General features: G+C 71.2%; 2 protein-coding genes across 6 annotated transcripts; both read left to right on the top strand.

The window, feature by feature from the left end:
• Positions 1-250: 250 nt before the first annotated feature.
• On the top strand, positions 251-19,072 carry HCFC1 (host cell factor C1). Of its 3 annotated transcripts, XM_068924093.1 has the most exons (27): positions 251-384; positions 602-798; positions 3,857-4,088; positions 4,767-4,915; positions 5,150-5,519; positions 5,619-5,703; positions 6,112-6,218; positions 6,522-6,701; positions 7,393-7,761; positions 8,068-8,228; positions 8,586-8,783; positions 9,084-9,311; positions 9,455-9,559; positions 9,697-9,916; positions 10,012-10,154; positions 10,246-10,384; positions 10,514-10,734; positions 11,288-13,361; positions 13,464-13,633; positions 14,028-14,508; positions 15,288-15,683; positions 15,903-16,021; positions 16,159-16,296; positions 16,823-17,008; positions 17,621-17,927; positions 18,156-18,219; positions 18,717-19,072. In XM_068924093.1, the coding sequence occupies exons 3-27, from the start codon at positions 3,875-3,877 to the stop codon at positions 18,754-18,756; spliced, it is 6,864 nt and encodes a 2,287-aa protein (XP_068780194.1). In that variant the 5' UTR covers positions 251-384; positions 602-798; positions 3,857-3,874; the 3' UTR covers positions 18,757-19,072. The 3 variants fall into 3 exon arrangements, with proteins under 3 accessions (XP_068780194.1, XP_068780193.1, XP_068780195.1); XM_068924092.1 differs by lacking the exons at positions 251-384; positions 602-798 and adding an exon at positions 2,510-2,736; XM_068924094.1 differs by lacking the exons at positions 251-384; positions 602-798 and adding an exon at positions 2,927-3,482.
• A 221-nt stretch (positions 19,073-19,293) lies between these two features.
• Positions 19,294-23,347, top strand: RENBP (renin binding protein). 3 transcript variants are annotated; one of them, XM_068924208.1, is made up of 11 exons: positions 19,294-19,338; positions 20,112-20,223; positions 20,334-20,409; positions 20,504-20,579; positions 20,684-20,856; positions 21,104-21,184; positions 21,862-21,943; positions 22,202-22,377; positions 22,452-22,583; positions 22,768-22,855; positions 23,029-23,347. In XM_068924208.1, exons 2-11 carry the CDS (start codon positions 20,129-20,131, stop codon positions 23,097-23,099), a joined length of 1,050 nt encoding a protein of 349 aa, XP_068780309.1. In that variant the 5' UTR covers positions 19,294-19,338; positions 20,112-20,128; the 3' UTR covers positions 23,100-23,347. The 3 variants fall into 3 exon arrangements, with proteins under 3 accessions (XP_068780309.1, XP_068780307.1, XP_068780308.1); XM_068924206.1 differs by having other exon boundaries at positions 20,963-21,184; XM_068924207.1 differs by lacking the exon at positions 22,202-22,377 and having other exon boundaries at positions 20,963-21,184; positions 22,378-22,583.
• The last annotated feature ends 220 nt before the right edge of the window (positions 23,348-23,567 follow it).

Below are 23,567 nucleotides of genomic sequence, written 5' to 3'. Positions count from 1 at the left end.
TCGAACCAAAAAAAAAAAACCGTTAGGGAAGGGTACTGCGCATGCGCGCGCGAGGAGGCGGGAGGGAGGTGTGTGGCAGCGCGCATGCGCCAGGGGCGGAGCCAGGCTGGAGGGAGGCCGCCGCGCCTGCGCGCAAGCGGAGGAGAGGGGCTGGCGCATGCGCAGGGACGGATTAAACCGTTAGGCGCCACCATCCGGGTTCTGGGAGACGCCATGTTTGTGCCGGGTGGAGGAGACGCGTCCAAAATGGCGGCTCCCAAGAGCCAGTAGTCGGTGCGGCGGGCGGGCCCCTCTCGGCCTTTCGGCGCGGCGGCAGCGGCCGGAGCGATCGGCGGCGGCGGGTTCGCGCGGCGCCTCGTGGCCGCGAGCGGCCGGTGCGAGCAGGTGCGGGGGGCAGGGGCGCGGCGCGCCGACGCGCGCGGCCGCATCCGGGTCCGGCGGTGGCCGCCATCTTGGAGAGCCGCGGCCGCCTCGACCTACCGCCTCCGCCATCTTGGGGCGCCGCATCCGGGCACTTCCTCGGGGGTGGCGGGGGGGCAGGCAGGGGGGAGGCGAGGCGGCGCGCGGGGACGCCCGACATCTTGCTTCCCGCCTCGGCCAGGCGCCGCCATCTTGTCCGCGTCCGGAGGAGGAAAAGGAGGAGGAGGAGGAGGAACAACATCCGGGGACCGGGCGGCGCCATCTTGGACCGCCGCCCGTAGAGCAGCACGCTGCCATCTTGTGACCCCTCCTCCCCACATCCGGGTACCCGGCCGCTCCGCCACCTTGGATCCTTCCCGCTAAAGGAGCCACATCCGGGTAATCGGGCGGGAAGGACGGTTAGAGGCGCGGGCACCGGGTGGGAGGGGCTGCTTTGGGCGGGCAGGCGGCGGCGCCATCTTGGGAGGGGAACATCCGGGACACTGGGGTACTCTAAGGGGGGGGCCGGTGGTCTTATATCCGGGTCTCGCGGGGCCGCCATCTTGGGAGTGCGGCCATCCGGGCACTGCGGGGGGGCGGGTGGGTAAGATGGAGGCGCTCCTGTTAAACCTTATTTCCTCATTCACCCGCCTTGGGAAAAGGCACTGCTGTGATCCATAAAGCGGCTGGAAGAGCTCTTTAAATCCCGAATAGCAGCAGGGGGAAGGAGGGGGCGGCTCTGCCACACCCAATATGGCTCCTCTCCGTCGTGCACGGGGTTGGGGGGGGCGGGCGGGAGCTTCGGTCCCGCTTAATTCAGCTCGGCGGAGCCAAAACAGCGGGGAACTGGGGCGACTGCGAGGAAAGCGCGGGGTTGAGGGAGCAAAGGAGAGGGGCGGAGCTGACCGGGGCCAGCATGGCGGCGCCCAGGAGGAGGAGGGGTTGTCGGGGCGGAGGCGGGGCCGCGGCATCCAAAATGGCGGCGCCCATGGCGGTCTGAGCTCTCCGTACAGCGCTCGCCTTTTGGGGAGGGGGCTCCGCAGTCGGGAAGGAAACTGAGGCAGCAGCCGCGGGGGTAAAACACTGTTCGGCGGGTTTGTCCGGCCGTCGGGGCGCGGGGTTTTCTCGGGTTTTAGGGGGTTTTCCTTTGTGTTTCCCCCCCGCTGCCCGTTTCTGCACCGCTGGGAGGCTGCGGGGGGCGCAGGTCCGGTGTCTCCCGCGACATGGCGGCGCTCATGCCGGGCTGGAGGCGTCCGCCGGGGTTGGGGGACTCCAGCGGGTTTGGGGGTGCGAGGGGCGGGGGGGGGGAAACGGTCCCCCTTAAGGAGTGCCCGGGAGTGGGCGGGGCTCGGCGCCCGGGGGAGGGGTGGGGCCTCCCCGCCCACCTCCCGTGGCCACGCCCACCCGGCCGAGCAGTATGGCGGCGCTGTCGGGAGCGGCGCCGTACAGCGCGGAGCGGGAGGGCGGCGGGCAGCGAGGCCGCTGGCGGGCGGCGGCGGCGGGGGCTGCGCGCCGCGCCCGGCGGCACCGTCCCCCTCCCCTGCCCGCCTCCTGCGCGCCGTTTCGGGGCGCTCCCGCCAAGATGGCGGCGCCCGGGTCTCCGCCTCCAACATGGCGGCGCCCGCCCCGGCCGAGCCGCCGTACGACCCTGTGTTTTTGAGGGGAGGAACGAGGGGCGGCGGGGAGGGTTAGCTGCCCGCTGCCAGCTCACTCCCTAAGGGCGTCGGGGAAGAGTATCGCCGCGGGCGCCGGGGGGGGGGCGGCCGCACGGTACAGCGGGGCGGGGCCGTAGCGGGAGGGGGGCGGCCGTTTGGAGGGGGAGCGATAGGAAGGGCGGGGCGAGAGACAATGCCCGGAGGGGGCGGCGATGCCCCCTGGCCGGGCTGCAGCGCCCGCCCCCGCCGCAAGCCGGGGTGGTGGGAAGGCTGCGGGGACCCCGGCGGGCAACGGAGCTCCGGGAGGGCAGGCCCCTCCCGCGTTGCCTCCCTCCCAAGATGGCGGCCTCCGTCCCTCCCAAGATGGCGGCGCCCAGGGAGGGGAGGTGGACCGCGCCGTGGGCGGTGCCGCGGCGCCCCGCCCTCTCGCCCGCCGCCATCCCGCCCTGCTCCGCGCGGCCCGCGGGCGGGGAGAGGAGCGGCTCCTTCGACACAGGCGCAAGATGGCGGCTCCCAGGGCGGCGTGAAGGCGCCCGTCGCCGCCGTGAGCCCCGCTGGCCCAGCCCCGCCCCCTCCGGCGCGAGCGGACGGGGGAGACGGAAGCCGCGAGGGGCGCCGAGTCGCTGCCGCGGAAGGGGGGGGCGGACGGGAGCCGGGAGGGGTCAGCGCCCGCGGGGCGGCGGTGAGCGCTGGGCACCGGGGCGGGGGAGGGGAGGGAGGGAGGCCGCCATTTTCCGCCCGGGCAGCTACAAGATGGCGGCTCCCAGGGCCCCGCACGGCGGGGGGGGCGAGGCGGGGGCAGAGCCCCGGTTCCTTTGGGGGGGGGGGGGGAGGGCGAGGCTCCCCGAGCCCAGGGCATTGCCCCGGGGGGGAGCTCCACCGGGCCGGGGGGCAAATATGGGGGGGGGATTGCGGAGCCCCGGGGCCGTTGCACCGGGCCCCGGCGGGGGGGGCGGGAGTTGCACGGGTTTGGCGCTAAGTGCAAGAGCCGGGGGGGGTTGGAGGGGGTGACGGCACCGGTGCGGGGGCATTTTTCGGGGCTCCGGGGTGATTTGGGGAGAAGGAGAGGGGTAATTGCAGCGCCCCGGGGGCCGTTGCAGGAGCTGGAAGAAAATTAGGAGGTGGCAGCTAATTGCGTAGCCCGGGGGCAATTGCACGGGTTGCGGCTAATTGCACGGGTGCGGCGGGGGGGGTAATTACAGAAAGTGGGGGGGGCTATTGCTGATTTTAAGGCTGAGGGTAAGAATAACTGCAAAAAACGGGGTGAAACAGCACAGTTGGGAGAACTGTTCAGAGGCGCGCGGGTGGGGAAGCAGCTGCAAGAAACTGGGGGGATTTGCGGAGCCTGGAGCCCGTTTCGGGGGTTACCGGGCAGCTGCGAGAGCCGGCGGGCAGTTACACACCCGGGAGGCAGGAGAACTGTGGAAAGTGAGCAAATTGCAGGTTTTTGGGGCAGTTGCAGCAATTCGGCTCCCTTGTTAGTTGTGGAGCGCCGGAACGCGAGCGGGAGTTGGGTACGCAAACGCGGAGGCTCTAAAAATTAGTAATAAGCAGAGTTTGGGCTTTATTTTGCGGAGTGAAGGAGTTCTGGAGCGCGGGGGTGGTCGCAAGAGCCGAGGGGCAGCTCCGAGGACACAGAAATAATCGCGGGAAGCGGAAAACCCACGCGGTTTAGGAGCGCTTGCCGGGGGGTCCCGAGGGGCTCGTTTGGGGGGGGGGGTTGCCCCCGGCGTGGGGCGGTTTGGGGCAGGGGACGGGCGCCCGCCCGCCTGTGCCCGCGCTGACGCCGCGCCCCCTTGCAGGATAGGCAGAGGGGGCCCATGGCGGCCCCGGCCCCCGGAGGGGGGTCCCCGCCGGCGGGCGCCCCGGCCCCCACCCCGGCGCTGCAGCCCCGCTGGAAGCGGGTGGTGGGCTGGTCGGGCCCCGTGCCCCGGCCCCGGCACGGCCACCGCGCCGTGGCCATCAAGGAGCTCATCGTCGTCTTCGGGGGCGGCAACGAGGGCATCGTCGACGAGCTGCACGTCTACAACACCGGTGAGCCCGCCGGGGGGGGTATAGGGGGTCCCTGGGGTCCCCATGTGATCGGGGGGGTCCCTATGGGGTATAGGGGGTCCCTGGGGTCCCTTGTGATCTGGGGGGGCCCTATGGGGTACAGGGGGTCCCCATGTAATCTGGGGAATCTCTCTGGGGTATAGGGGGTCTCTGTATGCGGGGGGGGGTCCGTGGTGTGTGGGGAGTCCCTGGGGTTTCTATGGGGTCTGGGGGGTCCCTGGGGCACCCGTGTGGTCTGGGGGGTCCCCAGTGTCCCCATAGGGTCTGGGGTTGGGGGGTCCCTGTGGGGTCAAGGTGGTTTCCCCTTCTCTATGGGATTCCCCCCCCCCCCACCAGCGGTGGTTCGGTCGCCATGGAGACAGGATGGGGGGGGCCTCCGGTGTCCCAGGGTGCACCGGGGCCGTGGCGGGGAACCCAGGCGTCCGGGCTTCCCCTCCTCCCCCATCAGCACGCCCAGGCATCCAGGCTGCTAATTGCTCCCCCCCCATTAACCCTTCGTTTCCCCTTTTGGGACACTCGGGGCCAATTTTTGGTTGGGATGGGGCAGCATTTCCCAGCCCCCCATGTGTATGTGGTGGGGGTGGTCCTGCAGGCCTGCCCCCCCCCCGAACTGATTGACATTCCCCCCCCCCCCCAAAAAAAAAAACCCCTTTTTTCCAGCCACCAACCAGTGGTTCATCCCGGCGGTGCGGGGCGACATCCCGCCCGGCTGTGCCGCCTACGGCTTCGTCTGCGACGGCACCCGGCTCCTGGTCTTCGGCGGCATGGTGGAGTACGGCAAGTACAGCAACGACCTCTACGAGCTCCAGGTACCGGACACCTGGGTCCCCGGGCGGGGGGGAGGGGACGCCCTGGACGCCTGGGTCCCCAAACGCCCGCCTGCCTTCACAGACACTTGGGTTGTCCAGGAGGAGCCTGGGGGATCTTGGACACCCGTTTCCCTGGGGCATCCCGGACACCGGGGTCCTTCGGGATGGTGGGGGGCGGTGGGTTTTGGGGCCATAGCCCCCGAAAAAACCCCGCGCGTGGGCACTCTGCTGCAGGCCAGCCGCTGGGAGTGGAAGCGGCTCAAGGCGAAGACCCCCAAGAACGGGCCGCCGCCTTGCCCCCGCCTGGGCCACAGCTTCTCCCTCGTGGGCAACAAGTGTTACCTCTTCGGGGGGTTGGCCAACGATAGCGAGGACCCCAAGAACAACATCCCCCGGTACCTGAACGACCTGTACATCCTGGAGCTGCGCCCCGGCTCGGGGGTGGTGGCCTGGGACATCCCCATCACCTACGGGGTGCTGCCGCCCCCCCGGGAGTCGCACACCGCCGTCGTCTACACCGAGCGCGACAGCCGCAAGTCCAAGCTCGTCATCTACGGCGGCATGAGCGGCTGCCGCCTCGGCGATCTCTGGACTCTCGACATCGGTAAGCCGGGACGCCTGGGTGCCTGGCGAGGTGGGGGCGTGCGGGGCCGTCGGCTGTTTTAGGCAGCGTGTCACCGTTTTTCTCCCTTCTTGCCGGCAGAGACGCTGACGTGGAACAAGCCCAGCCTGAGCGGGGTCGCCCCCCTTCCCCGTAGCCTCCACTCGGCCACCACCATCGGCAACAAGTGAGTCAGGAGTCCCCTAAAGCCCTCTAATCCTGGGCTGGTTCCCTGGATGGATTTGGGGGGGGGTCCCCTAAGCTCCTCTGACCCTTTCTTGTGCTCTCCAAGATGGATGCAAAGGCTCCCCAAACTCCCTGGACTCCCTGACGGATTTGTCACTCTCCAAGACACAATTCCCTCCGTATCTCTACTCAGCGTGGGGGTCCCCGGACCCCCCCCCCACTCCTTCCTGGATGGATGTGGGTGTCCCCTCCCCGCCACCCCGCTGACCCCTCTTCTGAGGCTTCCTTAGCTGTCTGCCCTGGTCCCCCCTAGATTGCTTTTGGGGTCCCCCACCCCCATATCCCTCCCTGGGGGTGGCTGTGGGGGTCCTGCAGGCCCCCCTGAGCCCCCTGTCGTGCCCCCCCCCAGGATGTACGTGTTCGGAGGCTGGGTGCCACTCGTCATGGACGACGTCAAGGTGGCCACACACGAGAAAGAGTGGAAGTGCACGAACACGCTGGCGTGCCTCAACCTGGGTAAGGGACCCTGCAACCCCCCCCGGTCTGCTTCAGCCTGGGGAAAGGACTCCTCTTGCACCCCCAAAATCTACCCCTGAACCCTCGAGCTTCTCCCAACCTGCCTTACCTGGGCAAGGGGTCAACTGAACTGGCAAACCTCCCTAGCCTGCCTGAGCTAGGGTAAGGGATCCCCCCAAACTGCCCCCACATCTCTCCCCATGCTCCCCAGCGCCCTGCCTGGACTTGGCTGTGGGGTGACAACGCAGCGTCCTTGTGTCCCTTCCCCCTTTCTGAGGCGTTCCCCCCCCCTTCTCCCCGCAGACTCCATGGCGTGGGAGCCCATCCTTATGGACACGCTGGAGGACAACGTGCCACGGGCCCGGGCCGGGCACTGCGCCGTGGCCATCACCACCCGCCTCTACATCTGGAGCGGCCGTGACGGCTACCGCAAAGCCTGGAACAACCAGGTCTGCTGCAAGGATCTCTGGTACCTGGAGACCGGTGAGTTGGGGGATGGGGGGGGGTCCCTGGGTCTCACCTGGGGTCTTTGATGGGGTCCCTGGGCCTTGGCTAGGACCTTGAGAGGTCCCTGGGCTCCAGCTGGGTGTTGGGAGGGGTCTTGGAGGGGCACCCTGGGCATCCCTTGGGTCCTGGGGGGGTCTCCCAGGTCTCAGTGGAGGCCCTGGGGTGTCCTACTGGGACCTTGGGGTGTCCTAGGTGGGTACCCAGGTGTTTCCTAGCTCTGTGGGGTTTCTCACTGGGGCTGTGGGGCATCTGGGGGGTCCCCAGGGCCATCCAGGGTCCGTGGGGTGTCCCAGGAGGAAGACTAGGGGGTCCTATTTGGACTCTGGGGACTCTGGAGGGTCCCCGGGTGCCCACTGGGTTTCCCATTGAGGCTCCAGGGTGTCCGGACCGGTTCCCAGTACCGTCCTGGGTGTCCAGTGGGGCTCCAGGGGGTCCCTGGGGCCCTGAAGGGACCCTGGGGGGGTCCTTGTGTCCATCCTGTGGCCCTGAGGAGTCCGAGGAGGGCCACTGGCATGTCCTGCTGGGGCCCTGGGGTGTCCCCAGGCCCGGGGGGGGTGTCCCTGGGGCCCTGCAGAGACCTTGGGGTGTCCCGGGGGATGGAGGGGTGGCTCAGGAGGGGATCTCGGGGTGCCGGCGCCCCCCTCTAACCCCCACGTTCCCCCTACAGAGCGGCCGCCGGCGCCGGCCCGGGTGCAGCTGGTGCGGGCCAACACGACGTCGCTGGAGGTGAGCTGGGGGCCGGTGCCCACGGCCGACTCCTACCTGCTGCAGCTGCAGAAGTACGAGATCCCGGCGGCCGCCTCGCCGGCGCCCGCCCCCGTGCCCTCAGTGCCCGCCAACCCCCCCAAGAGCCCCGCGCCGGCGGCGGCCGCCCCCGGCCCCCCGGCGGCCCCCCAGCCCCTGGGCCCCGTGGGCCTGACGCTGCTGCCGCCGCCGGCCCCCGCCGCGCCGCCCACCACCACCCTGCAGGTGCTGCCGCCCGGCCCCGCCGCCGCGGCCACCCCCCTGCCCGGGGCCAGCGCCGCCCGCACCCCCGGTGAGCAGCGGGGACGCGGAGGGGGGGACGGGGGATGCAGCGATAAAGGGGACGGGAAAAGGAAGGGGTGAGGGCAGGTTACGCGAGGACAGGGGTGACGTGGGGTCGCGGATGGGGGAAAGCAGGGGCAAAGATGGTGCAGAGACGGGGGATACAGGGAGAGGGGACGTGGGGCCACGGGAGGGGTTGGGGACGCAGATGGGGGACGTGGGGACACGGGTTGGGGACGAGGGACGCAGGAGGGGTCGGGGACGCAAGCAAGAGGGGATGCGCGGGGTGCCGGCGCGCGCTAACCCCCTGCCACAGGCGTCCCCGCCGTGCTGAAGGTGACGGGGCCCCCGGCGGCGGCGGGGCCCCCCCTGGTGACAGTGCGCTCGGCCGGGCAGCCCGGCAAGGCCCCGGTGACGGTGACGTCCCTGCCGGCCGGCGTCCGCATGGTGGTGCCCACCCAGAGCCCCCAGGGCACGGTGAGTGACTGAGGGGGCACGTGGCAGGGATGGGGGGGACGTGGGGGAGGACACATGGGGACAGTAAGGGACACATGGGGGGACAGGAGAGGGGTTGTGGGGGGACATTGAGGGACGTGGGACAGGGCAACAGGAGAGGGGACATCGTGGGAACACGGGCAAACACGGGGGACAGCAGGAGAGAGGATGGGGGACACGGAAGGAACGTGGTGGTGCAGAAGGACGTGGAGAGGGGTACAGCGCAGTCGGAGGGGGGACATCCCGGGGGGGGTTCGTGTGGTGGGGAGAGGGGCCCCGTGAGATGCCAGGGACCCGCGAAGGGACACAGGCCACCCCGTCCCCCCCCCGCCCCCCCAGGTGATCGGCAGCAGCCCTCAGATGAGCGGCATGGCGGCGCTGGCGGCGGCGGCCGCGGCCACCCAGAAGATCCCGCCGGCCTCGGCCCCCACGGTGCTCAGCGTCCCCGCCGGCGCCACCATCGTCAAGACGGTGGCCGTCTCGCCCGGCACCACCACGCTGCCTGCCACCGTCAAGGTGGCCTCCTCCCCCGTCATGGTAAGGCCCCCGGGACCCAGGCGTCCGGGCTGGGGTTGGGGGAAAAAGCTCGGGAATCCAGGGAGGACGTTGGCATCCGGGGTTGGTTTTTGGGAGAGCCGAGAGGGACTCGAGGGCTGCCAGAGACGATGCTTGAGACCATCGCTGGCTGCTGGGGAGAAGGTCCCAGGCGTCCGGGGTGACGTCGGCATCCCAGAGCCGGGAGGCGCGTCGGAGCTAGAGCCGAGGGGGGGCCGGCGAAGGGGACCCAGGCGTCCGGGGAGGACCCAGGCACCCGAGCCACCTCCCTCCCTTCCTCAGGTGAGCAACCCGGCCACACGGATGCTGAAGACGGCAGCGGCCCAGGTGGGCACCTCGGGGGCAGCCCCCACCACCAACACGGCCACGCGCCCCATCATCACTGTGCACAAGTCGGGGACGGTGACGGTGGCCCAGCAGGCCCAGGTGATGACCACCGTGGTGGGCGGCGTCACCAAGACCATCACCCTGGTCAAGAGCCCCATCTCCGTCCCCGGGGGCAGCGCCCTGGTGAGTGCCCCGGGGACCTCGGCGTCCGGGGGGGTGTTGCTGGGGGACCCTGGTGACACGGAGGAGGAGGAGTGGGTGGGAGTGTTCCTCCAGTGTCCCAGCATGCCTTACTCTTCCCCCCCACCCCTGCCCCCAACCACCAGATCTCCAACCTGGGCAAGGTGATGTCCGTGGTCCAGACCAAACCGGTGCAGACGTCAGCAGTGACCGGGCAGGCGTCCACGGGCCCCGTCACCCAGATCATCCAGGTGAGCCCCCCCACCACCACTGCTCGTGGGGACCCTCGTGTCCAGGCCTGATCCCCACCCCCGTCCCAGAGACCCCTCTCCCTGGGGACCCCGGTGTCCTGCTCCTGTTAACCACCCCTGCCCCACCATCCGCCCAGACGAAGGGGCCGCTGCCGGCTGGGACCATCCTGAAACTGGTGACGTCGGCGGACGGGAAGCCCACTACCATCCTGACGACGACGCAGGCGGGCGCCACGGCCACCAAACCCACTATCCTGGGCATCAGCAGCGTCTCGCCCAGCACCACCAAGCCGGGCACCACCACCATCATCAAAACCATCCCCATGTCGGCCATCATCACCCAGTCGGGGGCCACTGGTAAGCGGCGGGGGTCCGTGCCGGGGTTGGGTGGGGACACGAGCTGGGCGCCCTGCGGCCCTGACGTCCCTCGTGTCCCTCCGCTCTCCTCCTAGGTGTCACTAGTAGCCCCGGGATCAAGTCGCCCATCACCATCATCACCACCAAGGTCATGACGTCGGGCACGGGAACCCCCGCCAAGATCATCACAGCCGTCCCCAAGCTGGCCACGGGCCATGGGCAGCAAGGGGTGACGCAGGTGAGCGTAGGGGACTTGTGGCCTGTCCCTTTAGCTGTCACGCGTCCCCTGGGGCCACCCTGTTCATCCCTCTGTGTTATCTTACCTCTAGGTGGTCCTCAAAGGAGCTCCCGGGCAGCCGGGCACCATCCTGCGCACGGTGCCCATGGGAGGCGTCCGCCTGGTGACACCGGTCACCGTCTCTGCCGTTAAGCCCACCGTCACCACGCTGGTGGTGAAGGGCACCACGGGTAAGCGCCTCTAGCGGTTCCTTTTGTCCCCAGAGCCATCACTGGTGACGGCACCCACAGGGGCCGTCCCCCTTGCTCCCTAACGCTCCGCTCGCGTCCCTAACGCCTCTCCCTGCCACGTCCCCGCAGGCGTCACCACGCTGGGCACGGTGACAGGCACCGTGTCGACCAGCCTGGCCGGGGCTGGGGCCCACAGCACCAACGCCTCGCTGGCCACCCCCATCACCACGCTGGGCACCATCGCCACGCTCTCCAGCCAGGTCATCAACCCTGCCGCCATCACCGTCTCGGCCGCCCAGACCACCATGACGGCCGCCAGCGGGCTCGGCACCCCCACCATCACCATGCAGGTGAGACGCTGAGGGGATTTCGGGGGGGGGGGCGGGGGCAGAGGGAAGACAAGGCTGGGGGTCACCAGGGACCCAGATCTGGGGGAGACATGGTCATGGATATGGGGAGCATGACTAAAGATCAATGGTAGCACCCTATAGGTCACCGGGGACCTGGGAATTTGGGGGTGACGTGAGCACAGATACAGGGTGACAAAACTGTGGATCGCCAGGGACCCTGGTCTCCTGCTCTGGGGGCCGTGTGAATTGTGAGCACCCACAGATTTGGGGTGATGGCCATGGATTACCGGCAGGATCCCTCAAGCTACTGTGGACCCGTGGATTTGAGGGTGACATGGGGACATATTTGGGGAGGAACAGCCCTGGGGTGCTGGCGGTGCCTGTAGGCCACAGGAGACCCATGGATTTGGGGGTGACACCTGCAGTTTTGGGGACGCATGGCTCCCCCAAAGACTGTGAGGTCCGGGGGAGCCCCACGATGCGGGGGAGGACAAGTGACGGAGACCCCGAGCGGGGATTCGGGGCGGCCGCTGATGTCGACGCCGGGCGGCAGCCCGTGTCCCAGCCCACGCAGGTGACGCTGATCACGACGCCCAGCGGAGTGGAGGCGCAGCCCGTGCACGACCTCCCTGTCTCCATCCTGGCCTCCCCCACCACGGAGCAGCCCGCCGCCACCGTCACCCTCGCCGACTCGGGCCAGGCCGACGCCGGGCCCGGCACCGTCACCCTGGTGTGCTCCAACCCGCCCTGCGAGACCCACGACACCGGCACCACCAACACGGCCACCACCACCGTGGTGGCCAACGTGGGCGGCCTGGCGCCCGCCGCCCAGCTCCAGTTCGTGTGCGACGGCCCCGAGGGGCTGCCCCCCAACGGCAGCGTGGTCCGTGTCTGCTCCAACCCGCCCTGCGAGACCCACGAGACCGGCACCACGGCCACGGCCACCACCACGCTGGCCGCCGGGCCCCGGCCCTGCTCCAACCCGCCCTGCGAGACCCACGAGACCGGCACCACGGCCACGGCCACCACCACGCTGGCCGCCGGGCCCCGGCCCTGCTCCAACCCGCCCTGCGAGACCCACGAGACTGGCACCACGGCCACGGCCACCACCACGCTGGCCGCCGGGCCCCGGCCCTGCTCCAACCCACCCTGCGAGACCCACGAGACGGGCACCACCAACACCCCCACCACGGCCACGGGATCGCGGCTCTGCTCCAACCCGCCCTGCGAGACCCACGAGACCGGCACCACCAACACCCCCACCACGGCCTTGGGCCGCCCTGGGGGCGGCGTGGCCGCCGGCGCCCCGTGCCAAACTCAGCAGACCACGGCCACCGGCACCACCATGACGGTGCGGGCCCTCGCGGGGCCGCGGGCTTGCGCCGAGAGCCACGAGGCCACCGCCGCCTTGCGGCTTTGCGCCAACCCCCCGTGCGAGACCCACGAGACGGGTACCACCAGCACGGCCACCACCACCACGGCCACGGGACACCGGCCGTGCAGCAACCCGCCGTGCGAGACCCACGAGACGGGCACCACCAACACCCCCACCACGGCCACCGCCACGGGACACCGGCCGTGTAGCAACCCCCCGTGCGAGACCCACGAGACGGGCACCACCAGCACGGCCACCACGACCACGGCCTTGGGACACCGGCTGTGTAGCAACCCGCCGTGCGAGACCCACGAGACGGGCACCACCAACACCCCCACAACGGCCCGGTCCTGCCTGGGCCGGGGGCAAGCAGAGCCGGCCGGCGCCCCGTGCCAAACCCAGCAGACCACGGCCACCGGCACCACCATGTCCGTGGCCGCCGCCTGCTCCCACGGGGACCGGATGGGGGCTGAAAATCAACAGTGCCAAACGCACCCGCTCAACCCGGCCGCGGGGCCCCGGCCTTGCGGCAACCCGCCGTGCGAGACGCACGAGACGGGCACCACCAACACCCCCACCACAGCCACGCGGCTTTGCTCCAACGCGCCCTGCGAGACGCACGAGACGGGCACCACCAACACGGCCACCACCACCACGGCGGCCACGGGCTCGCGGCTTTGCTCCAACCCGCCCTGCGAGACGCACGAGACGGGCACCACCAACACGGCCACCACCACCACGGCGGCCGCCACGTCGCGGCCGTGCCCCGACCCCCCGCGTGAAGCCCACGAGACGCCCCCCACGAACGCGACTGCCAGCGCCGCAGCGGCGCGGACGTGCCCCGACCCGCCGTGCGAGGTGGCCACCACGTCGCGGTCCTGTGCCAGCCCCCCGTGCCAGCCCCCCGAGCTGGGCGCCACCGCTGCCGTGGGGCCCCGGCCGTGCAGCAACCCCCCGTGTGAGACCCACGAGACGGGCACCACCAACACGGCCACCACGGCCACGGCCGGCACGAGCAGCGGGCCGGAGCAGGGTTCGCCGCCCTGCGAGACCCACGAGACGGCAGCCACCGGCACCACCATGACGCCGGCCGAGGGGGCCCCGCCGGCCGCCGGAGACGCTCCGGGGCTCCCCGAGGGCCCCCCCAGCCCCCTGCCCCTGCACGGCTGCTCCAACCCCCCCTGCGAGACCCACGAGACGGGGACGACCCACACGGCCACCACGGTCACCTCCAGCATGGGTGCCAACCAAGGTGACGCGCCGCTGGGGGGGGCGGACTGGGGTGGGAGCGGGAGCCGTGGAGGTGCCACGCTCACCCCCTCGTCTCCCCCCTGCGCCCCGTTTCTCATTGCAGACCCGCCGCCGCCGCCGGCTGCCAACGGGCAAGGGGAGCCAGAGCCCACCCCGGGCGAGGGGGTGCCCCCCAGCACCCCCAGCCCCGGGCCCAGCGCCCCGGGGGCCACCCAGCCCCGGGCCGTCACCACCGTCACCCAGTCCACGCCGGCCCCGGGACCCGCTGTCCCGGTGAGTGGGGATACGGGGGGCCGGGGAGGAGATATGGGGGGACATCATGGAGCAAGGAGGACCCTGCTGGGTGGCTTATTGGGGACATCGGGGACAGGGGGGCTCTTGAGGAGCTTGGGGGATGTGAGGGAGCGTTAAGGACCAGGGAAGGGACGGAGGGTGACGCTGAGGACCAGGGAGGGGGTATTGGGGACACGGTGGGGGACGCTGAGGACTGGGTGGGATTGAGGGGACGTTGCGGACCATGGGGGGGCTTTGGGGACCAGGGAGGGGTTCGGAGGGGGGACACAGGGTCAGGGCCGAGATGACAGGGATCAGCAGCATTGGGGGGGGGCACACAACAAGGGGACTGTGACACCCCCCCCCTAACTCCCAGCTCTGGCCCCCCCCCCAGAGCATCTCGTCGCTGACAGAGCCCCCGCCGGCGCCCCCTGAGCCCCCCACAAGCGACTCCCCGACGCCGGCACCCCCCGAGCCCCCGGCCACGGCGGCCGCAGCAGCGGCGGCGACGACCCCCCCGGGCCCCCCCACCACCCCGACAACGACGACGACAACGGTGGCGGCAGCAGCAGGGCCCCCCCCGGGCTCACCGGAGCCCCTGGCCGTGGTGGTGCTGCCCCCCGCCAGCGGCGGCGGCGAGGCCGAGGGGCTGGGGCTGCCCCCCGAGCTGATGGCGGAGGCGCCGCTGGGGGGGCCGGCGGCAGCGGCTGGGGGGCCCCCGGCCCTGGTGGTGACGGGGCTGACCCCCGAGGAGCTGGCGGTGACGGCCGCCGCCGAGGCCGCCGCGCAGGCCGCCGCGCAGGCCGCCGCCACCGAGGAGGCCCAGGCCCTGGCCATCCAGGCCGTGCTGCAGGCCGCCCAGCAGGCCGTCATGGGTGAGTGACGCGCGGCGGCCCTGTCCCCGTCGGGGTGGCCCTGGGGCCCTAACGCCGTCCTGTCCCCGTCCTCGTCCCCATAAGGGCATCCGCACTTGCACGGCGGTGTCCTGTCCCCTTCCCGTCGCTGTCGGGATGTCCCCATCTCTATAATGGCGTCCCTGTTCCCATTGCCATCGGGATGTCTTCAACCCTCTAATGGAGTTCTGTCACCATGGGGGTGTCCCCGTCCCCATAATGGTATCCTGTTCCTATCCCCATAACGGTGGTCTCATGACGGTGTCCTGTCCATGTTCGAGGGACACCATCACCATCGAGGTGTGTCGTGTCCCTATCCTCATCCCTGTTTTGACGTCTTGTCCCCATCTTCATCCCCATAACAGTGTCCCCACACTGGTGGCCTGTCCCCATCTTCCCTCCTGTGCGGGTGTGCATGTCTCGATAATGGTGTCCCGTCCCTGTTCCTGTCCCCACCAGGGTGTTCCCTTCCCCATCCTCATCCCCGTGGTGGTGGCCTGGCCCCATGTGCATCCCCGTAAGGGTGTCCCTGTCCCCACCACCATGTCCTCCTTCCCTCTAAGGATGTCCCCATCCCTGTTGCCCCGGGGTGTCCCCCTCCCCCTGGGGCGTCCCCATCCCTGTCCCCATGGCCATCGCGTCCCCAGGGCAGGCGAAGCCCCCGTCCCCGCGGTGGCAGCGTCAGGGAGGGGGGGAGGCGAGCGGGGCGTCCCGCGTGTCCCCCCCCCGTCCCCGGTGACCCGCGGATGTCCCCCCCGCAGGCGCGGCGGAGCCCCTGGAGAGCGGGGAGCCCGGCGGCGGCCCCCCGGAGCTGGGCCCGCTGGGGGCCGAGGGGCCCGAGGGGCCGCCGGGCGCCATCCCCATCGTGCTGACGCAGCAGGAGCTGGCGGCCCTGGTGCAGCAGCAGCAGCAGCAGCTGCAGGAGGCGGCGGCGGCCGCGGCGGCGGCAGCAGCGGCCGGGCCCCCCCCGGCGCCCCCCCCGGCCCCCGCCGCCGCCCCCCCTGCGCCGGCCGCCCCCCCGGCCGCCCCCCACCTCCCCACCGAGGCCCTGGCGCCCGCCGACAGCCTCAACGACCCGGCCGCCGACGCCAACGGGCTGGGGGAGCTGGGCCCCCCCGGCGGCCCCCCCAGCGCCCTGCTGCCCGCCCCCGCCGATGGTGAGCCTCGGACGCCTGGGCCCGCTTTGGGGGTGGGAGGGGGCACCTGGGTGCTGGAGTCCCCATGGGGGATGGGGGCACCCGGATGCCTGGGTCCACAGCAGGGTAAGTGGGGGCCGAGCCCCCCCGGGGGGGGGGGGAAGTGGGAGCACCTGGACACCGGGGTCCCTCGCGGTGCCGAGGTCTCACCCGTGCTCCCCTCTTCTCTTCCCCCCCCAGGTCTGGCTCCCTCAAACACCTTCGTGGCCCCCCAGCCTGTGGTGGGACCGAGTCCGGCCAAGCTGCAGGCGGCCGCGGCCCTGGCCGAGGTGGCTAACGGCATCGAAGCTGCTCCGGTGGTGAGTGGGGGGCACCGTGGGGTTGGCACAGGGGGTCCCGGGAGGCTTGGAGGGTTTGGAGGTGGATCCTGGGGGGGGCTGGGGGCTGCTGAGGGTCTCGGGCCTGGCTGATGGTCCCCCCCCCCTCCCCCCTGCAGAAGCCAGACCCCTCGGCGCAGCCCCCCAAGGTGCTGGCCAAGAAAGAGAACCAGTGGTTCGACGTTGGCGTCATCAAGGGCACCAACATGATGGTGACGCACTACTTCCTCCCGCCTGAGGATGCCCCTGCCACCGATGTGAGTCTGGGGACCTGGTCCCACCCCACTGGTCCCCCAAAACCCACCGGGCACCCTTGGAGTCTGTCTGTGGGCATCCCAGTGTCCCCTATGGGCTTCCTGATGTCCCCCCCCCCCCCCCCGCCCGGGCATTTCCTGTCCTCCTAATGTCCCCTGTGGGTGTCCTCATGTCCCCATGGGCATCCTTTGTTCTCCTGATGTCCCCACGGGCGTTCCTTGTTCCCCCTGATGTCCCTTATGGGCATCCTCTGTCCCCAGGGGGCTTCCCCTGTCTCCCAGATGTCTCCTACGGGCATCCTGGTGTCCCCATGGGCGTTCCCTGTCCCCCTGATGTCCCTACAGGCTTCGCCTGTCCTGTCGAGGTCCCTTATAGGTATCCTAATGTCTCCACGGGCATTCCTTGTGCTCTTGACGTCCCTTATGGACATCCTGATGTCCCCATAGGCACCCCTTGCCACCCCAACGCCCCCGTGGGCACCCCAGCACCCCTCCCCGTCCCCCTGACGTCCCTCCGTGGCCCCCGCAGGACGACTCGGGCTCGGTGCCCGACTACTCGCAGCTGAAGCGCCAGGAGCTGCAGCCGGGGACGGCCTACAAGTTCCGGGTGGCCGGGCTCAACGCCTGCGGCCGCGGGCCCTTCTCCGACATCTCCGCCTTCAAGACCTGTCTGCCCGGCTTCCCTGGCGCCCCCTGCGCCATCAAGATCAGCAAGGTGGGTCCTGCCCCACGGCGGGGACGCCCCACAGCCCAGTTCTCCTGCCCTCCCGGGTATCCACCAGCACGTCCCTGTCCTCTACCGCATGTCCTCCCTGATGTCCCCTGCTATGTCCCCTGTCCTCACCAGCGTATGTCTCGATCCTCTGTCACATCTGCCGTCCCTGCTCCCCACCACGTCCCTTGTCGCTGTGCCCCACGGTGTCCCCCATCCCTATGGCCTGGCTGACACGTCCTTGTCCCTAACTGTCCTCCATACTTGTGTCCTAGCTGATGTCTCCCATCCCCCTACCGTGTCTTCTGTCCCTTGCTGTGTCCCCCATCCCCATGGCCTGGCTGACGTGTCCCTGTCCCAGGCCATGTCCCCTGTCCTCGTACCACATCCCCTGGTTGAGGTGTCCCTGTCCTCCACCACGTTGCCATCCCCTGGTTGAGACGTCCCTCTCCCCCACTGTGTCCCCCATGGCCTGGTCCATGCATCCCCATCCTGCCCCGTGTCCCCTATCTGCGCGCTCTAGCTGACACATCCGTGTCCCCTATCCCACGCGTCCCCGTTCCCCCTCCGTGGTGAGCCCCATCCCACATTCCCCTCTTCATCTTTGCCCGGCAGAGCCCAGACGGGGCCCACCTGACGTGGGAGCCTCCCTCGGTGACGTCGGGGCGCATCGTGGAGTACTCGGTGTACCTGGCCATCCAAGGGGCCGGCGGTGGCGGCGGCGGCGGCGAGGCCAAGGGCGCCCCGGCCCAGCTGGCCTTCATGCGGGTCTACTGCGGGCCCAGCCCCTCCTGCCTGGTGCAGTCCGGCAGCCTCTCCACCGCCCACATCGACTACACCACCAAGCCGGCCATCATCTTCCGCATCGCCGCCCGCAACGAGAAGGGCTACGGCCCCGCCACCCAGGTCCGGTGGCTGCAAGGTGAGCGGGAGCGGCCCGGACGCCGGGGCCCCGGCCCCTGCTGCTGCCTGGCGGGGACCCTGCCCTTGGCCTGCAAGACGGAGCGACCGCCCCATGGGGCGAGTCAGGGTCCTCCCGTCACCGCCGGGTCGCCTTTGGGTGCGGGGCTCAGTCCTGGGGGGGGCCTGGGTGAGGTTTTAGGGGACGGGCCCAGGCGTCCGGGTCTCTCACGCCCCGTGTCCTGCGCAGAATCCAGCAAGGACGGCTCGGTGGCCAAACCAGCCAGCAAGCGGCCGCTCTCGTCCCCCGACATGTGAGTGAGCTGTGGGGCTGGGTCGGAGGGGGCCGTGGGGCTGGGCTTGGGGTCGGAGGGGGTTTTGGGGCTGGATTTGGGGGCCGTGGGGCTGGGCTTTGGGGTCGGAGGGGGCCGTGGGGCTGGGCTTTGGGGTCGGAGGGGGTTTTGGGGCTGGATTTGGGGGCCGTGGGGCTGGGTTTTGGGGTCGGAGGGGGCCGTGGGGCTGGGTTTGGGGGCCGTGGGGCTGGGTTTTGGGGTCGGAGGGGGCCATGGGGCTGGGTTTGGGGCTGGATTTGGGGTTGGAGGGGGCCTTGGGGCTGGGCTTTGGGGCTGGATTTGGGGACTGTGGGGCTGGATTTTGGGGTCTGGAAGGGGCCGCAGGCTTCTGTGGGGCTGGAGCGGGGGGCTGTGGGCTGGCACCATGCAGCTGGGGAGGGATGTGGGGCAGGGTTGGGGGTCTGGGGGGGCCGGGCTGCCGTGGGGCTGCCCCCCACTTCCTTCCCCCCCCCCCCCAGGAAATCCGCTCCAAAGAAGCCCAAGGCCGACGGGCAGTGAAGGACCCCGCGCCCCACGCCGGGGGGGGCCCGGACGCCTGGGCCCCTCGGCGGCCGCGGTGGAGGGGGGGGTGGGGGGGCCTTTTTTACCTGTTGCAGTTGCTGGAATGAAGTTTTGTACCCCCCGCCCCCCCCCCCCCCCGCGGGGCCCCCGGCCCCTCTGTACAGACCCCGCCGTGGGGCGGCCGGGGGGCCCCGCGCGCCCGGCCCCCCTCCCCGCGTGGGGCGGGGGGGTCCCGTGTATTATAGTGTATTGGGGGGGGCCTGCCCCCCCTCCCCCCCGTGCTGTCCGTATCTGTCGTTTTTGTGCTATTTTGAACAATTAAAAGACATTTTTTTGGAGTAAAAAAGAAAAGGGGGGTGTTTTGTGGGCCGGGGGGCGGGGCCTGAGGATGGGGGGCGGGGCATGGATGGGTCCGGGGGCGGGGCCTGTGGCCGGGCCGAGGCGCCCAAGGGGCGGGGCCAGTGTGGTCGGGGCGGGGCCTGGGTGGATCCGGGGGCGGGGCCGAGGCGCCCAAGGGGCGGGGCGGGGCGGGGGCAGCGGCGCGGGGTCTCGTGACGGGGCGGCGGGCGCGGCGCCTCGGTGGGTCCGCGGCGGCCTCGGCTGTGGGGCCGGGGGGGGTCGTGTGGGGCCGCCCCTCGGCTGGGGGGGCTCTGTGGGGCCGGGGGGGGGTCGTGTGGGGCAGCCCCTCGGCTGGGGGGGCTCTGTGGGGCTGGGGGGGTCGTGTGGGCCTCCCCCCTCGGCTTGGGGGGGGGTTATGGGTCTTCCCCCCCCCCCCGGCTGTGGGGCTGAGGGGGCTCTTGTGGGCCCCTCCCTTGGCTGTAGGGCCAGGGGGGAGATCTGTGGGGCAGCCCCTCAGTTGTGGGGCTGGGGAGGGTCTGTGGGCCTCCCCCCCCGGGGTGTGGGGCAGGGGGGTGTCTATGGGGCCCCCTCCCTTGGCTATGGGGCTGGGGGGGGGTCTGTGGGGCGGCCCCTGGGCTATGGGGCTGGGCCTGAGCCTGTGGGGTGCCCGCAAGCTCTGTCTGTGGGGCGGAGGGCTCTGTGGGGCTGGGGCTGTGGGGTCTGTGGGGTGCCCCCCTACTGGGGCTATGGGGCTGAGGGGTCTTCAGGCCCAGTCTATGGGGCTGAGGGCCTGTGGGACAGCCCACAGCCAAGGCTATGGGGCTGAGAGGTGTGTGGGGCTGGGGCTAAGGCGCTGAGGGCTCTTTGGGGCACCCACAACCGGGGTTATGGGTCTTTGGGCCGCTCCACGGGGCCGCGGAGCCGGGTCTATGAGGCCGGCGGGGTTGGGGGGGGGGAGGCGGGACGTGGGGGCCCGCTCTGCGGGGCTGAGGGCTCCGTGGGGCGCCCCACAGCGGAGCCCCCGAGGCCGATGGCGTCGCTGAGCGCCTGGCGCGAGCGGGTGGCGGCGGAGCTGGACGCAGCCGTCGCCTTCTGGGAGCGCCACTCGCACGACCCCCAGCACGGGTGAGCCCAGGCGTCCGGGGAGCCGAACCCTTGTCCCCCACCCCACCCCCCACCGAGCCGGACAGGGGCCCAGGCGTCCGGGTGACCCTCGTCCCCCCCCACCCCGGCAGCGGGTTCTTCTCGTGCCTGAGCCGCGACGGCACCGTCTACGACGAGACCAAGTACGTGTGGCTGCAGGGCCGGCAGGTGAGCCCGGACGCCAGGGCCCTCCCGGGCTGGGGGGGCGGGGCCGGGGCACCCGGACGCCTGGGCTCCTCCGCTGTCCCCCCCCCCCAACCAGGTGTGGGTCTACTCCCGACTCTACCGGAAAGTGCCCCGATTTCGGCGCCCCGAAATCCTGGAGGCGGCTCGGGCAGGTGAGAGCGTCCAGACGTCTTGTTGGTGGGGGGGGGCTCCCGGACGCCTGGGCCCCCCCGGAGGGGCGCGCCCGGCAGTCACTGGGACGCCTGGGTCCCCGCAGGGGGGGAGTTCCTGCTGCGCTGCGCCCGGCTGGAGCCCGGCTCGCCCCGCGCCGCCTTCGCCCTCAGCCGCGACGGGCGCCCGGCCCGGCTGCAGCGCACCGTCTTCAGCGAGGTCTTCTGCGCCCTGGGCCTCGACGAGCTGGGCCGGGCCGCCGGCGAGCCCCGCTACCGGGTGAGCCGGACGCCTGGGCCCCCCGAGGGAGGGGAGGGGAGGGGAGGAGGGCACCCCCTTTCGGGAGAGGTGTCGACCGCGCCGGACGCCTGGGTCCCGCCGGCAGGCGGCGGCGCGGGAGTGGACGGCGGCGGTGGCCCGCTGGGCCCGCGAGGCCCCCCAGGAGCTGGGGCGGCCCCAGCTGGCAGGGGCCCCCCCCCACGAGGCGCTGGCGGTGCCCATGATGGTGCTGGGCCTGGCCGAGCAGCTCCGCGACGGCGGCGGCGATGACGAGACGCTGGACGAGCTGGCGGCCTGGGGCGCCCAGCGGCTCCTCGCCCACCTCCAGGTACCCCCGAGCCCCCCCTGCTACCTGGGGGGGGCACCCTCACACCCCCACAGCCTTCCCCAAATCCTCCCCCCTTCCCCGCAGCCCACTGCACCCCCAAAACCCCAGCTTCCCCCTCCACAACCACCTTCTACATCTCCAGGAGCCTCCTGCACCTCGGAATATCCCCAGTGCCCCCCAATTCCCCCCAAGGAGCCTCCTGCATCCCTAAATGCCCTAGTGCTCCCTAATTCCCCCCCAGAGCCTCCTGCACCCCCAAATAGCCTGTGTCTCCCCCACACACCCCCAAATCCTCCCCAGGAGATTTTGTACCCCAGGTGTTCCCACACCACCCCAATTTCCCCCCTCCAGGAGCCTTCTGTACCCTCCAAATATCCTTAGGGTCTTTCATGCACCCCCAAGTCCCCTATGGACCCTCCTGCACCCCAAATCTGACCGGGCACCCCCACAGGACACTCCTAAGACCCCCTCATTTCCCCCCCATTTCCCTGGGAGCACTCCGAGACCCCCCCGACCCCTGCTGGGACCCCCTCCTTGCACCCTTGGGATCTCCCTGGCACTCCCAGATCCCCCCTGGACCCCAAATCTGCTCCGGGATCCCCCCCCAAGCCCCCATAGCTGCTTGGGTGCACCCCCAACCCTACCCCAGGCACCCCCAAATCCACCTGCCCCCACAGCGGGGCGACTCCGTCGTGCTGGAAAACGTCTCCCCCGATGGGAAGGAGCTGCCGGGGAGCATGGGGCGGCTGCTGAACCCCGGTGAGCCCCACGCTGGGGTCCCCCAGACACCTGGGCCCCCGGGGGGTGGGGGCAGCCCAGACGCCTGGGCCCCCCGGGGCGGGGGGGGCAGTGGGAAGCAGGGGGTGACATGGGGGCACCCTGGAGGTGGCAGCGGGGGAAGCGGGACGTCCCCGAGGGCAGCGGGGTGGGATGCTGTCGGTGATGGGGCGGGGGGGGGGCCAAGCAGGGCCCCCCGGACGCCTGGGTCCGCTGCCGTGACCCCCCCCGACCCCTCAGGCCACGCCATCGAGGCGGGCTGGTTCCTGCTGCGCTTCGCCCAGCGCCGGGGCGACGAGGCGCTGGCGGCCCGCGCCATCGCCGGCTTCATCGAGGGCCCCCTGCGGCGCGGCTGGGACCCCGAGCACGGGGGGCTCTTCGCCTTCCTCGACGCCGACGGGCACTGCCCCACCCAGGTACGCCGTGGGGCCGGGGTGGGCGCCCGGACGCCTGGGCCCCCGCGCCGGGCTCTGACGCCGCCTCTGCCCAGCTGGAGTGGAGCATGAAGCTGTGGTGGCCCCACGCCGAGGCCATGGTGGCCCTCCTGGCCGCCTACGCCCACGACCGGCGGCCCGAGCGCCTCGAGGCCTTCCAGCGCGTCGCCGACTACACCTTCGACAAGGTGCCCCGGACGCCTGGGTCCCCGGCGGGGGAGTGGCGGGGGGGTTACCCGGACGCCTGGGTCCCCGGTGGAGCAACGGGGCACGCGGGGAGCCCACCGGGATGCCGGAATCTGCAGGGTTGGGGGGTAGAGCAGGGGGCCCGGACGCCTGGGCCCCCCTCTTACGTCCCCATCTCTCCCCCAGTTTCGCGACCCTGAGCACGGCGAGTGGTTTGGGTACCTGTCGCGTGAGGGCAACGTGGCGCTGACCATCAAGGGGGGCCCTTTCAAAGGTACGTGACGAGAGGTGGGGGCTCACCCGGACGCCTGGGACCACCACAGCGGGCGGGGGGAGACGGGTGGTATCCCCGGGGCGCCCTGCCTGCTGGGGCATTGGGAGCTGTACTGGCGTTACGGGGGGAGGATACTGGTTTAACGGGGCCTGGCACCCGCTCTGCCGCCGCAGGCTGCTTCCACGTGGCGCGGGCGCTGCACATGTGCGAGGAGATGCTCGAGGAGCTCCTGCGGGAGGGCTGACGGCGCCGCCCCCCCCCCCCATAAACCAGCACGTCCCTCCGGCCGGCTGCGTGTCCCTGCGTCCGGCGGCGGGACCCAGGCGTCCGGGCGCCTCCTCCTCTCGCCCCGGAGGCCTCGCTGCCCTCGACAGCCTCCTCTCCCTTGCTGCAGGGGGCAGCTGAGCCCTTCCTGCCCAAAAGAGCCTGGCTGGGGGGACCCAGGCGTTCAGGCTTGCACCCCATCCCCAAATAAACCAGGTGTGAAGGCTTGCCAGGCCCCAACATGGCGCTGCCCAAGGCGTCAAGGCTTGCCAGGCCCCAACATGGCGCTGCCCAGGCCCCAACATGGTGCTGCCCCAGGCGTCGAGGCTCACCAGGCCCCAACATGGCGCTGCCCAGGCCCCAACATGGTGCTGCCCCAGGCGTCGAGGCTCGCCAGGCCCCAACATGGTGCTGCCCCAGGCGTCGAGGCTCGCCAGGCCCCAACATG

This window comes from Struthio camelus, chromosome 38 (assembly GCF_040807025.1).
Source record: "Struthio camelus isolate bStrCam1 chromosome 38, bStrCam1.hap1, whole genome shotgun sequence".
NCBI classification, from domain to species: Eukaryota; Metazoa; Chordata; class Aves; order Struthioniformes; family Struthionidae; genus Struthio; species Struthio camelus.
Note: the sequence above shows the minus strand (reverse complement) of the source record. Positions and strands in the feature narration are given on the sequence as shown.

What these genes read in the sequence shown, in the direction of transcription:
- RENBP (XM_068924206.1), top strand. Translation starts at nt 20,129, where the DNA reads ATGGCGTCGCTGAGCGCCTGGCGCGAGCGGGTGGCGGCGGAGCTGGAC. An exon ending in GGCTCCTCGCCCACCTCCAG is followed by an intron (nt 21,185 to 21,861) that starts GTACCCCCGAGC and finishes CTGCCCCCACAG; the next exon opens with CGGGGCGACTCCGTCGTGCT. An exon ending in GGGGCGGCTGCTGAACCCCG is followed by an intron (nt 21,944 to 22,201) that starts GTGAGCCCCACG and finishes CCGACCCCTCAG; the next exon opens with GCCACGCCATCGAGGCGGGC.
- HCFC1 (XM_068924093.1), top strand. Translation starts at nt 3,875, where the DNA reads ATGGCGGCCCCGGCCCCCGGAGGGGGGTCCCCGCCGGCGGGCGCCCCG. An exon ending in TCTCTGGTACCTGGAGACCG is followed by an intron (nt 6,702 to 7,392) that starts GTGAGTTGGGGG and finishes TTCCCCCTACAG; the next exon opens with AGCGGCCGCCGGCGCCGGCC. An exon ending in GCGCCATCAAGATCAGCAAG is followed by an intron (nt 17,009 to 17,620) that starts GTGGGTCCTGCC and finishes TTTGCCCGGCAG; the next exon opens with AGCCCAGACGGGGCCCACCT.